Raw genomic sequence first — 13,954 nt, 5'->3', positions numbered from 1 at the left:
GTACATTGGCTCAGAATACAGGTGTATCACCTCTAGCTCTTCATCAACTCTATTTCAGAGTCATGCCTTATATTTCTGAATGGCACATAGCACCACCTAAAGAATGTGAGGAAGGCAAAAAGGTATTAGGCAAGCAATCATTCCTGAAACTTCAAGTGATCATTCATTTATTCCTTTGAGGCAGACTTGCACTCTCTTCCCTCTCCTCTCAAATTTCCAGAGGCTTCGTAATCTTCATAGACCTGGTACAATCCAATTAAGAAACTTCATAGCAACTTCAAAACCAAGAAAACATGCCTGGAAAAGAGAATGGACAGAACAAATAAGGATTCTCCTAACCTATTACATACAAGGCTTTATAATGCAGCAGTATAAAACACTTGGTGTCTATATCTCCTCATACATAGATAGAACATCTAATCCTTTAGGTTCATTACTTATTGAAGGAGAAGCCAGACCACATTTATCCATGCATTTCTGTATTCTACTGGTGGACATACCAGCAGACAGAAATACTGTGCTTTAATGCACAGCTTAGAAGGAAGATTCAGTTGGTGCTCCCCCTAGATTAAGGTACGTTTTAGAACAGCCAAAAGCACCTAGATATGAGAATCTCACTGAGATGGTAAAATAATAAGCTTGGCATCTCCTCTGCAAACTACAAACACTCATTATGGGTGGCCATGTCCCCAAAATCCATGTGGAAGTGCAGTTTACTTACTGCATTAGCAGGAAATGCCCTGATCATGACAGCTGTGAAGCCCTTATAGAGAGATGCAACTCCTTCCTCTCTAATAAGTTCTCTCAGCACATCTCTAAAGCCATTTGGGTATTTTCCTGGAGGAGCTGCAAATGATACAAAACACATTAGATATGCAGCAATCAGAAATAACTTAAGGCATAAGTGATAGCCGAAGATTTTCATCAGGTTCATACTGCTAGATGATCTAAACAACATCTGAATCCAAGCACTGCTTGAAGCTATGTTGTGAAAACATCTGCTTGGGAAAATGACCTTTTTCAGTCAAAAGCAAATAAACCAAACCACCAGCTCAGTAAAAGAAGCTACGTGCTCACCATCAACACAAAAAAAATCTACATAATGAAGACATCTTGGATGGAGGAGGAGAAGAATCAAAGGAAGAACACGTTTTGTCAGGATTGGATCTGGGAGCTGTTCCTGTTGAGGACACCTCTCACAAAGCCACAATTAGGAGAGATAGGAAGGTCATCAGCAAAAACTGATGAAGCTACTTTGTAAGAAACGGAAAATGATCTTCTCTCATGCCCCAGCCAAGAAGCACAACAAACCACTGGGTATTTTAATGTTGATGTCATACAGATTTGCTAAGGTGTTTAAAAAAACAAAAGATCCATTCAAGGAACTGGTTCTTCCTTCACCTTGCACTTCTCTGGAAAGCACTCCCTCTACCAGCCCTCTGAACAAGTACTCCACTAAGCAACTCAGTCACACAGAGCCACCATAAAGCACACCATCTGTAAAGCAGCACTGTAGATGAGCTCTGTGGAACAAGGACCTAAAGCTGAGACGTATTTCACACACAGCCTTCCATGATAGCCAATGACCACAGCCATTATTCACAGAAAAAAGGAAAAAAAAATTTGTGCACTGGATCACCATGATCTGTAATTCACAAGAGATGTCTTGTAAAGAGCTAGGCCTGCAGACAGAGACTATGGGAGAGCTTTAGTAAAAGTATGCACTGAAAAACACAGAGAAATCAGCAAAAAAATTGTTAAACTGCTGGAAAGGCTGGGGCCATCCTTGCTATAACTGAGCCACAGATGCATAAGAGCAGATCTGTTAGTCCAAAAGCAATACTCTCAGCAAGGCAGACACTGTTACTGTAAATTTTACACAGCGCAGACTAGGATTTACACAACCATGTCTGAAGTGAAATAGCAAAGCCCTTCAAAGACTTACATTTGTAATAAAACACTTGGTTCTATTATGATGATTTCCATGCTTACGTTTCAAAACAGGTATCTAAAATGGGGATCATTATATTAGTAGGGGTGCAGAGAGAAAGAATTAGAGCCAGATTTGACAACAGTTTGCAAGGAAACCAACTAAAAAGCTAGAAACACGCTCTGTTTTTTTGTGTATTTGTCTCAAGCAGCACTCAGCACACACTACTTCCCAGCAGAGAAGATGCTCGAGTGGCATCTTCCATCACTGCCCACCCCATTCCCAGGGGCACTGTGCTGAGTGTGGCCATGACAATCTGGCATGCTACTCACCGGTCTGGAAACGCGATTTCAGCACATCTGGTGGAATGGCAACTGCCCAGTTGAAGATTCCAGCCAAGCCCCCAGCAAAGAGAATTCTCGGCGCACTGAGGTCACTCACACTGTGGCAAGGAAAAAACAATGCATATTTTGACTAATGTGACAACCAACAAACCTGGCTGATAGCCAGAAGGCTGCAAAACGCTGCAGACAAGATGCAGTAATATGAACAAGATGACCAAGAATCAGAGCACTCTGTGCAAAATGTGCTAACTCCAGCCCAGAAGTTTGAATCCTTTCATTCAGCAGCACGAACAAAAAACGCTCTGCAGTGGTGGTGAAGACAGGGACAGGAACGCAGAACAAAAAACAGAATAGACTTCTGCACACACAGGGGTGGAAGAGCAAACAGACCTACTGCAAGTATTCTTTACTTGGCTAATAAAATCCAGGGCTAAAATTCTGCACGAAACTCAGAATATCGTTCTGTCTCTTAACTCCAGACCAAAACAGCTCTAATCACACAGGGTGACTAAATCTCTTCTTAACTAGGGAAATTAAATAGCAAGTCCAGGAAACACTGACTTTAGGATTTTACTAACCTCTTCCCCTCAGGGGTCAGAATGTTCTTCAGCCATTCATATGTCATGAAGTACATTCCAGTGGCTGGGACATCTAGAGGGTAAACAACAAAATCTGTGAGTGGTGGAAAACAAAATGAAGCCTGGAGACACAGGAGCCCCATGCCAGCTCAACATCAACGCTGAATAAATCCAGATTGCTCTTCTGAGCATTCTCTAAAACCAAAAAATTTCTGTCATTTTAGACAGAGGAACCCGAACTTTCCCAAAGAGAGCAGGTGCTAAAAGGCAAGAACTGGGAAAATACCTGTTCTTGAGCATTTCTGTCAGCAGCCCTTCAAATAAGATTGTAACTTAGCCATTAATCCATGAGCTCCAAGCTTTCTTAACTGCTCCACAGCAGACTAGATCAGTTCAGAAACCTCAGCAGTTTAGCACACTATTTGTTCTGATGAAGCCAGATGTTTCTGTTCTTGGTGGGTTTGATATTGCTTTATTTCAGATACTTCCATAGCCCATTCTGAGCTTGTACCTAAACAGGGCAATTAGTCTCAGGTATGGCCTCTGACAGAGCTGCTAGCTTTCCTAATACTGTGAAAAGCAGATGACAGTTCCTCAACTGAGATATGAGAACACAAAAATTTCACCTTGTACTTGGAAAGCACTGACCCAATACAGGGAACAGTCTAACCTGGTTCAACAGGAGTAAGCGCCGGAAGATTCCCTGTCTGGCATAGCTACTTTGTGGCTGTTTTTGTGAGAGGGGTCACGACATCCTAGTCTAAAAGTCTAATCCATACTCAAGAGGTTAGAAAGGAAACCGCTACCATCATGTCTTTTAAATCAAGCAGCTCTTAGAGCAGTCACAGACAAAAGTCACAGTTCTTCTTCCAAGAAAGGAAAAACAAGCTCACTTCTGCATTTTTATTTTTGTTCTCAGCTCCTGAGGGCTGTAATTCCTCTTGGCTTCTCAGATCTTAATTACTTCCTACATCCCTCTGATCTTTGTCATCTAATCTCTTCCTCGCTCACTGAAAATCTCATGTTTATTTCTCAGTCCCTTTGAGGCACTGGAGTAACTGCGGACTGCAGAAAAGGATAAAAGAGTGACAGAAAGCATCTCCAACTGGCTGAAGTGACAGCAAGACCTATGTCAGGCTTCTTATCTTCAAGTACCCCAAGCTGAAACAGCATCAGAACGTTTCCATCAGTTACCTCTCATGAGGGTGAGCACTGTCCCCTTGTACACGCCGCGAATCCCAGCCTCGCGGTACAGCTGTTTTGCACAGTCCAAAGAGCCACTGTATTTAGTTTCACCTGTAGCTGCCTGGATCTGAAGGATTAAAGTGACAGTTTCTGGCTTGTGAAGGTTTCTGGCTGGTGAACAATCATTCAGCTAATAATTAGAAAGCCACGTGCATGTTTCCAGAGAGGAAAGAGCACATACTCATTCTTCAGGCACTCCTACATATGAAGCCTCTGCATCGTTTCCTCAAAAAGCACTCTCTCATTCAAGCTGAGGATATGTTTACTGTGCCATGCAGTAGCTAGATTCTTCCTTATTTTTCACCACTCTAAGTTTAAAGCAACTGAAGACAGTTAGGTAATCTTTCACTCACACAGACAAAAAGTGGCCTCTAAATAATTCAGTAAAGTTCAAACAATTTGTCTATGTATAAAACTTTCATGATAATATCACATCTGTCAGAACTAATGTGAACGCCCATCACCATGCTAATGGAGTTCAAGAGAGCCTGACATAAGCAAACCTTCTCATCTCTGCTGAAGACAGTGTTTTCATTTGTTCAGCTTTACGTTTTCCTCTAATGCTTTAAAAATCCTTCAGGAGGTGTACAGCCAGCAGTCACCCAAACATTAAAAACCCGTTCCATGGATTCTGAAATACTTTCCTCAGGAAAGACCACTAAAATTAAATTCTTGTCACCATATCCAATGCCTTACCTGTAAAAGGCACTTGATTCTCTCTCCCGGAGCCATGATTGCTGTTGTGAACACTCCTGACAACATGCCGGCTGCAAACAGCTGAGGATATCTGTGCAGAAAAAACAGAAGTGAGACACTAACACAACACAGTACATAGGGAACGAAGGGCAGAAAGACCCCTGAATCACAAAGTTATTCTCTTTATAGAAGGCTGGTAGTGGAACTAGATAGATATGCATCTTGTGCTTTTGATCAGCGCAGAAGTACCTCATCAATGCATAATTAGAACTAAACATGTAAGGTCTCTGGGATTCAAAGCCCTGGTTCCCACAGCAACCATTAATTCAGGTCTGCACATCTATCGTATTTGCTAATATTCCTTGCACTTGCATTTTTTGCTACAGCATTCTGCACTGGTTTTTATTCTCAATACTCTCTTCTTCTTGCAGTCTCCCACATTCTGCTTAATTATCTCAGCTTCCACATTTATCCCTGCTTGTACAGCCAGCAGCCTCACTTCCATAACCTCAGTCCTTCAGCCTGTGCTGCAGTCAAGTCTGCCCTACCAACCTGCCATCATCCCCACACACACTGCATTTACTTTCATAAGTCTGTTATAGAAATCCCTTACAGAGGCTGATTTTCTCCTTTTGTCTCTATTTTGACATCCAATCTCCTGTTTTCTTCCCTAGTAAAAAGATCTAACATCTTAATTTAAATTCCACACCTTTTGCTTCCCTTCATTTGCCCAAGAGATGGCATTCTGTTCAGGCTTTCCAATCCTCACACCTTTCTTTACTCCTAAATTCCCATTACATTTTCTCCATTCCCATCTTCCAGACCTTTCAGAACTTTACCTGCCACACTACACGTATCTCTTATTTAGACTGAGCTTTGAGCTTTCTTACTCACCTTGAGATTATTCAGCCCCTGAAAAGACAGAACAGGCTCATCAGGTTTTTTCAATCTCCTTCCTTCCGAAACCTCCCTTCAAAATCAATATTGCCATCCTGCCTGCCTCAGAACCACAACACAGTGCTAAGAGCCTGACTTTTCTGTTTGGCCCGGCCATCCTTAGCATGCAGTATCTCACTGTGCAAAGGCAGCACCAAAGGTGCAGCACAGTTGTACACAATGACAGATCCACCTCTTATCTGCTGACCTTTGTTTTCTCTCTCCTGCTGCTCTGCCTGGGAAGAGCTCTACACGAACAGTCCAAAGACTACGTGGCACTTCACCTTCTCCATTAGAACTTCCCTTTGATACAATGTGTACAAAACATAAAGCTCTAGAGATGGCTGGGCTGCTGGCAGTAAGCCCACAGCCCCTTTGTTTCCCCGTATTCTCAGTTCCTTACCCACACTCCCGTTTTCACCCTTCAGCCTTGTCTGCAAAGTTGGTAAACCTGACAGCAAGGAGAGCAAGCAGCACCAAGCGCCCCTGCCCTGCCTCCTCAGGGTGATGCAGGCCAAGGCAGCTCCTGCTCGCTCCTGGCCATCACAGCACCAGGTGCACCCAGCAACAGCCCTGCCCAGCCAAGGCTCCAACACAAACCATTCCTCCCCACCCTGCCACGCTTGGCTCAACACACTGAACTCCTGTGTTCTCACAGGGCTCCCATGTATTGTCAAATAATAGAATAAAACGTTGCTAAGCTACAGTCCTATTCTGGACAGCTATAAATCACAATACAGCAAAGGAGTTAAGGGAGGACGTTATGGGTGAGGGCTTTCCTCAAGCCTAAGTTCACCTGGAGAGAGCAATATGAAGTTTTCTCTGCTTCCCTTCTCTCAGATGTGCCTAAGAGGAGGGCTGCTCATAAACACTGCTTTTCAGAAATTAATAACAAAGCATTTCTATGGCTACTGTTTTACCATAAACTAAAGCAGCAAAAGTCAAAACCAGCAGGGAAAAGGAATGGGATTCAGAAATGTCAATTTTGTCAAGACTGCCTGGCCATGAATTTATTTATTCTATAGTTTCCATTAATAGTGAGTGTTCGAAAGCAACTGTTATATAACTCACACTGTACTCATCTAAAATTGTTCCTTAATGGCTCTTTCTTGCGTAGAAGGGGAACTGCGTGGCACCTGCCTACTTGGTGTCTGTTTTTAGCCCGTGCCATCAGTCCCACGCTTCCAGAAGCACTAAAACACACGAGTGTTTTATTTTTTAGAACTATATTTATAGCCTAGGAGAAAAGACAAGTTTACACCACAATTCAAAGCACGGCAATGCAGGAAGCCGTAGGAGCCTTGCGGTGCCTTTCCCAACTGTCCACTTAACTGAGGAACTCACGTCAAAATGTCATCAGGTTTTTTCTGTTGGAGTCTTTTTCCCAAGCCAAATCCAAAGAAGCACACAGCAAACATGGGTGTCACCCCGATAATAGGGGCTGCCATTCCTTTGTACAAGCCTCGGACTCCCTGCAGGAAACATTATTGCAAGAATTACTTGTTTTTGCATAAGCCTTGTGCACATTTCCAAGCAAAATGCTACAGTATAGGATAGTATCAGCAAGTCAGTCATACTAATCACAATAACAGGATCTATTGCTCATTTATGATTATACCTGTTTAACTGTGTCAGAGGAAAGCTATCCTTCCCAGGAAACACTGTAATCTTCAACACCTTTCTGTTCCAATGCTACTCATCCTGTAGTTACATCTCAAGTACAAGGAAGTTAAGTTAAAAGCCATCTCAATGACAGCCCCATTGGTTTGTGTTGGAAGTCCTCCCTTTCAGATACATACAAAAAATATAGATGTATTTTATCAGTAAGACATCAAATGCAGTAGTGTGAACTCAGTGAATTGCTGAGTCCGAGAGTGCTGGATCAAATCCATGGCAAGGGAAGAGCCAGGGACATTGATGTGAACTACTTCACTCCCCACAATAATTCAATTTAGAATGAGTTCAAGAGCAACCTTTTTCTTTTCCTTCCGTAAGTTAAAAATTTTTCACCATAAATATTTACATCCTTGATGTTTCTCTTCACCACGCTACACGTACAGAAAAATTCTAATGCAGATCCCAGCAGCAGTATTTACTTCATCTTACCTTTGAACTGAATATTTTTCTTATAAAAAGGACTTATCTTTCTAGATAAAAGCTACATGCACAAGTTAAATATTTGCTAGTTCCATTTATCCTCTCCCCTCCCCACAGTAAGTCAGTATGTCCCAATGGGTGCTTGTATGTGTAGAGACACAGCCGACTGCAATGAAATCCAGCCTGGCTGATGAAGATCAGATTCTTCTGCTCAGTCTTCCCATGAACAACTGGAAACAAAAGGCACAGAGGTTCAGCAGTCTTCCATGCAGAAACAGATGAGCACTGAGTAGGAGTAGAGGCAGCTTTACTCAACTGAACTCGACATCAGAAGGCTATTATTACAGCTCAGCTCTGACGTCCGTGCTTCAGCAGGGGTGTTAAAAACTGCGTGGAACTCAGAGCTAGCAAAGCATCTCTGCTTTGTGGGAGAGACCACGGAAGTAAGGCTTGTTTTGGTTATATAACAACCCGTGAAATACCGCCACAAAAGAAGATTTCAGATAGGAGACAGATTGTTCATTTCATGGAGAGTTACCTAGCAAGATCCAGTGGTCAGAAATCAGACTTAACACAAGTAAGTGAACACCAGGGGCTTTCAGGTCATTATTTCCCAATGGTAAATAGCTGCTGGAAAATCTTAGGAAGCAGTTAAGTGGACTCCATGTCACTTTATGTCTCTAAACCAGGGCTGCGTGCCTTTCTAAAAACAAAATAGACTGCGGTTCAATCACATGATTCAACTGATTCAGGACTGAAAGCCATTGTTTACCTTTGAAAGGCTAAACAAAACTACTGTAAGTGCTCCACTAAAAATATACATACACGTATCTATTAACTCAAATGAACACTCCTCTGCCTTCTCACACATGGCATAACACATCGCAGAAGTAAAAGCACTGCTTGAACCAACAGAAGTCACTGCCTATTTTAGAACTTCCACTGCCAACTCCAAATACTGAAGACAGCACGAGCCCACTGCCTACAACAAAGCCAATATTAAGTCTAGTCCTGAACTCCACAGACATTAACACTGCGTTGTTTTGAACCACAAGAGAGATTTGGGACGAGTGGATATAACGAGATCTCCCTTCAAGCTGCGTAAACTGATGAAAATTTTTATTAGAGTCAACCCAACCGATAACCCGGGACTTTGACAGTCTCCAGGGGGCACTCCCACACCATTCCATTCCTGTGACGTACAGAACAAGTGACGCTTTTGGCAGGGGTGCAAATGGCACATTAGTGTGGCGGTACCTCTCCAGTCAGAGTCTTCCTGAAGCAGTCAAAGGTCCCAGAATAGAGCGGCGGCTGGCCGGGCTGCGGCAGGGGCTGGGTCTGCAGTCTGACCTGCCGGCAGGGAACAAGAAGGCATTGCTTTATTGAGTACTGCTGCCCCACCTTTGACTGGGAGAGCGCTTCACTGCGACCGCTGGGCAGCACAAGCTGACTTTGTTTTTGCCTGCAGAGCATTAGCAACATTTATTCTCTACAGGAGTTAAGAGAACGAGAGTTAACTTCTTTAATAGCTAATGTATTCAGCTAATTAACTGCTGAGACGATATCAGGTAACAACCTCACGCGAACGCTCCGGAATTAACGCCGCGCTTCGGTAACGCTCGCTGAGCGCCGACTGCGGGGCCTCCATGTCGGCAGGGGGCGCTCAAGGCCCGCACGGCCCCTCCGCGAGGCACGCCGGGAGTCGTGGTCCTCGGCGGCCCCGCAGCTCCCGTCGGGAAGCGTAGTTCTCCCGCGCCACCGTGCTGCCGCCCGGCGCGGTGCCCGCCGGGAAATGTAGTTCCTCCTGCCACTTCCCCGCCCGCTCCCGCCGCACGGCCGGCGACTCCGCGCCGTCCCTCACCTTGATGGTGTCCAGCGGGTGTCCCACGAACACCAGGCACACGCCCCCGAAGCCGCCGGCGAAGAAGTTCTTCACGGGGCTGATGGGCTGCGGCTGTTCCGCCATGGCGACAGTCGACGAGGGGCGCGAAACAGAACCGGGGAGCAGCGTCCACACCGAGAGAGCGCCGCCCCTCCGCGCCGCGACCTTTACCCCAGTGCCGGGCCGCGCGGCACCCTGGGACGCGGGGGGGACGCGGGGCGGGCGGGAGAGAGGCGGGCGCGGGGCGGGCGTCCCATCCGGCGCCGGCACCGACGCGGCCGCCGCGCGTCACCGGCTCGCGAGGGCGCCGAGCGGAAGCCCCCCGCCTCGCTCCCGCTTCCCCGCCCCGGCGGTTCCGCCGTCCCCACCTCCCGCGGCCCGCGGCAGTGGTGCGGCCCGGAGACCGCGGCCCCGCCCGGCGGAAGTGACGGAGAGTGGAGGTCGGAGCTTCCGGCGCGCAGGCGGCGGCGGCCCGGCAGGAGGAGCCCGGGGTGCCGCTCCCTGCCTCCCCCGCCCGCCGCGCCGCCGGTAAGTGCGGGGCCGCCGAGCCGCGGGGAGCGGAGCGCCCGCAGTGTGCCGCCCGGCCCGCGGGACCGGCGGGGGGTGGTGAGCGGGGAGCGGCTGCCGCTGCCGGGCGGAACCGAGCTGGGCGGAGGGCCGCTGTCGCCTCGGCGCTGCCCCGGGCGGGGGGTGACGGTGGGGTGGCCGCGACGTCCCGACGGCGGCGTGCGGGGCCGTTCCTGCACCCGCGGCGAGGGGCTGGGGAGGCTTAAACTGCGCTCTGCTCCCTCATAGGGCGCTGTGAGCGGGGGGAGGGAGGCAGGCTCGTGTGGGCACGCGTGAGGTAACTTGGTACGAGGGATAGTAGGCCGGGAAGGAGGGAAGCCCTCGCGTTAGGGCCGGCGCGGGGGAACGAACAAAGCCTGGGGCGTTTGGGGGGCGGGCGGATTCCCGGGGATGCGGTGTGGCTGCGGGGAGACCCCTGCTGTCTGCTGTACAAGGAAACTGGGGGCTGCCGTCCTGCTTTCTCACTCTTGGGATGAAAAAATCCCGTCGGAAATCTCGGCGGGGAAAGAAGCAGAGAGCTGTGCCCGCCGTGTGTGCGAGGAAGCGGCTGAAGATGATCCCGGGATTACGGGCTGGGGTGACACAGACAGGGATGTGATTAACATCGAAGCGGCAGCTGGGGCTGTGCTGGAGTTCGGAAGAAAGAAGGTGAAGTTACACAGAGAGGTGGTGCGGGAGGCAAGCCAGGGTAGCTCTTTGCTTCAGAATGATTATTGAGGAAATGAGAGAAGAAATATCCGCAGAAATATGTGGACCTTGTGAAATAGGTCTGGAAAAAGAAGCATCTTCCAAAGGACTTGTTAGAGGAATCCCGTAAGGGTAGATATAGAGGGTGTAAATCAGAGAAGAGTGATTCAGTGAGGTGAGATGCACAGTGGGATGTGGTAATTCACTGCCCATTCGTGGAGAGGTTAGAGACTGCTGGTAGCACAGCCGAAAGTGTTTATTTCTAGAGATCTTGCTAAAGAAGAAGCACGTTTCAAATCAGAGCTCAGCATGGGGCATCCTGTGGGGGCTGATCGGTGCTGAGTTGGGGCTGTGGGTGCCCCTGGAGCAAGGCAAGGGGAGGTTGGGTGATTACATCGGTGTTAAAGAGGGTGAGGAGTGCTTTGGATGGAGGTGACATTAGGACCTCATGTTCTGCATAGAAAAGTAACCCAAATACTGTTTAGAATTTTATAACCTGATCTTTACGATTATGATATTAATTAAATTACTCCAACTTCTCTTTGTTCTTTTGACCCTCTCTTTTGAGTTTATCGTTTTTACTGTCTTCAACTAGTGCTATCAGTATTAGCTGTGTCTTGTTTTAGTTTGTATTCAGAGAGCTTATGTTTGGATCTGAGGGCGTTAGGCTGAGTGGGGCGAGTTACGCTGCTTGTTTTCTTTCCTTTGTTTTCTCCTCAGAAGCTTTAGTCGTCTTCTGTCATTCACACACATCCGTCTGTCAGTAAGTTATGTTGGAAGTGAACTCTTTCCCAGAATGTTGTGACAGGGCTCACAAAAGACGTCCAGCCTGCAGGCTGTTTTCTGCATGACGTGTCTGATTTGCCCATGCAAACAGTTCCTCCGTTTGTTCAAGTAAATGTGGCACAGAGAAAGGACTCTGCTTGTGCCTCCATTGGGGCTGGTGTGTAACTGCTCAGGTGCCTGTGTGCCCCTTGTCTTGCCAGGGCACCTTGTTGCTCTGAGATGTATTGCTGTATACTGAGGGCTGTGGTTTAAATGTGGTGGTTTTCTTCTGTCTGTGAAGTGTGGGATGATCTGATCAAGTCTAACTTTTCTGACTGGAGAGACAAGCTTGGACTTTGTGATGCTTTGAGGTTTGCTGAGCAGAACTGTCACACGTTTAGCTACTGTTACCTCCGTAGAGTGGTTTTAGGTTCTCACGTGAGTAACTCCTTTAACGTTGGATTTAACAGCAAAGATCCATTGCATCTTTTATGCAAGAGGTCTGTGTTGATGCAGGTTAAACCCAGAGCTGAACTGTGAATCCTAGCAGGATGGACAGAGGGACAGTACCGGTTTGCCTTGTGTCTGCAAAATCAGGTTTCACATCTGGAGCCTTCCAACATGGAGACACGGTGCTTCGGCTCCTTTGGACTTCTGCAGGAGGCAGTGATATAAATTATCTGTATGTTCTGTTGTGAGCTCAGAAATCAAGAGGCAAAGGAATTAGAAACCAGAATTCTTGGGATAATATAATTAGCTCCTGGCTTTCAGCCTCACTCAGTGGAGGAGGTTTCTGTCTGCTGAAGTCGCTGCAGCTTCTCAGCTGGAAGGTACATCACATCTCTTCATGGTGTATTTGTGCTGCTTGCTCAGTTTAGTGCAACCAGAAAACAAGTGAGTTGAGGGAAAGTAGTGGAAACTGACGGTAGAGATTTCCTGTGCTCTAAAGTCAGGAGTGTCAGAGCTTCATTATGGTTTCCCTGGCAGCTACAAATTGTGAAACTGTGGGTGTATGTGTGCCAGGATCGGAGTTAACAACGTAATGATGTGAAATGCCATGTACATATATATATAAAAGAAACTGAACATATGCTGCCTGTAGAAAACACAACTTTCATATATGAATTTTTGTACATAAAAAATTGTAGCATTGTGTTTTAATTGTCTTTATTTATTTAATATATTCTCTATAGAAATTAAATCAATTGGTAAAGTGGAAATTTGTGACTAAATGTGAGATGACCACAATCTAAGGCTGATAAGTGCTCTACCTGCTGACACTCTCAGAACTCCATTCTTGCTGTTTTAGTTACAAATCTTCTGCTGGTGGAGTTCAGATAAGTAAAGTCAAATGTGTGAATTTTCCAGTACTGGTGAGCACTGTAACAACGAGCTTGGTTGCTCCTATTCCTCTCGAGCAGTAGCTGCCACCACTTGAGCATATCAGTTTTTATATTCAGAAGGTGACGTGTAAGTACATGTGTAAGGTAATAAGGTGAGAGCACTTGTTTTACTCCCCCGCTCAGATGTCAGGCCCGAGGCGCATCACGACAAGCAAAACCTCGTTAAGGGGATTAACTAATTTCACTGTTTCTTTGAGATGGTATTGGAGACTGTTAAATTGGGTGCATAAGATAAGTATATTTGCCTGTTGTGTTTTCCAAAGTCCCACTGAATTCTGTGTTTCTGAAGCAATATGGACTTGTACAGGGCACCACAGGTTGCCTTCCTCGCTCCAGTGATCATAGCTAAGAGGTTTGGTTTTTTCTGTTGAGAAAATGCAGATGATGTTTTCCTGCATTGCTGCAGGTTGTTGCTAAAAAGATAATGTTGTAAATCGAGATGTATTTCTGAAAAGATATGTGATGAAGGTTATGGAGCCCCTTTCCAAATGATGAAATCCTGGGACCCTCATGGATGCTGATGCAGCCATGTAGTAAACGCCTCTCTGAGGTCTTAGACATCGCCTGTCAGAGCAGCCCTGGCCTTGCAAGTGCGTGAGTTGTTGCAGCAGATCCCAACCAGGGACCTGTGCAGCACCATCTTTGATCTTGGGTTGCTCTTTTCCTGTCTGTTGGGTCACCTGTGTGATGTTGACGTGGCCTCTTACCATTTCTTAGGCAAAAGAAAAAAATTGTTTTTCCCTCTTTAGGAGACAGAGCTCAGATGAAATCAAAAGAACGATAAAGTGTGGAGGAGAACAAGACGCTGCAATTGCTTTCCTGGT

At 46.4% G+C, this 13,954-nt stretch overlaps 1 protein-coding gene across 1 annotated transcript; it reads right to left on the bottom strand.

Moving 5' to 3' along the window:
* Positions 1 to 234: 234 nt before the first annotated feature.
* On the bottom strand, positions 235 to 9,792 carry SLC25A20 (solute carrier family 25 member 20; the record flags this gene model as incomplete). The annotated part of the gene is made up of 9 exons (XM_079540492.1): positions 235 to 297; positions 722 to 846; positions 2,263 to 2,372; positions 2,853 to 2,925; positions 4,047 to 4,164; positions 4,794 to 4,884; positions 7,074 to 7,201; positions 9,084 to 9,176; positions 9,688 to 9,792. The coding sequence occupies 9 exons, from the start codon at positions 9,790 to 9,792 to the stop codon at positions 235 to 237; spliced, it is 906 nt and encodes a 301-aa protein (XP_079396618.1).
* Positions 9,793 to 13,954: the final 4,162 nt, after the last annotated feature.

This window comes from Tetrao urogallus (assembly GCF_951394365.1).
Source record: "Tetrao urogallus genome assembly, chromosome: 10".
NCBI lineage: Eukaryota > Metazoa > Chordata > Aves > Galliformes > Phasianidae > Tetrao > Tetrao urogallus.
The sequence above is the reverse complement of the archived record's forward strand: the minus strand, read 5'-3'. Positions and strand labels throughout refer to the sequence as shown.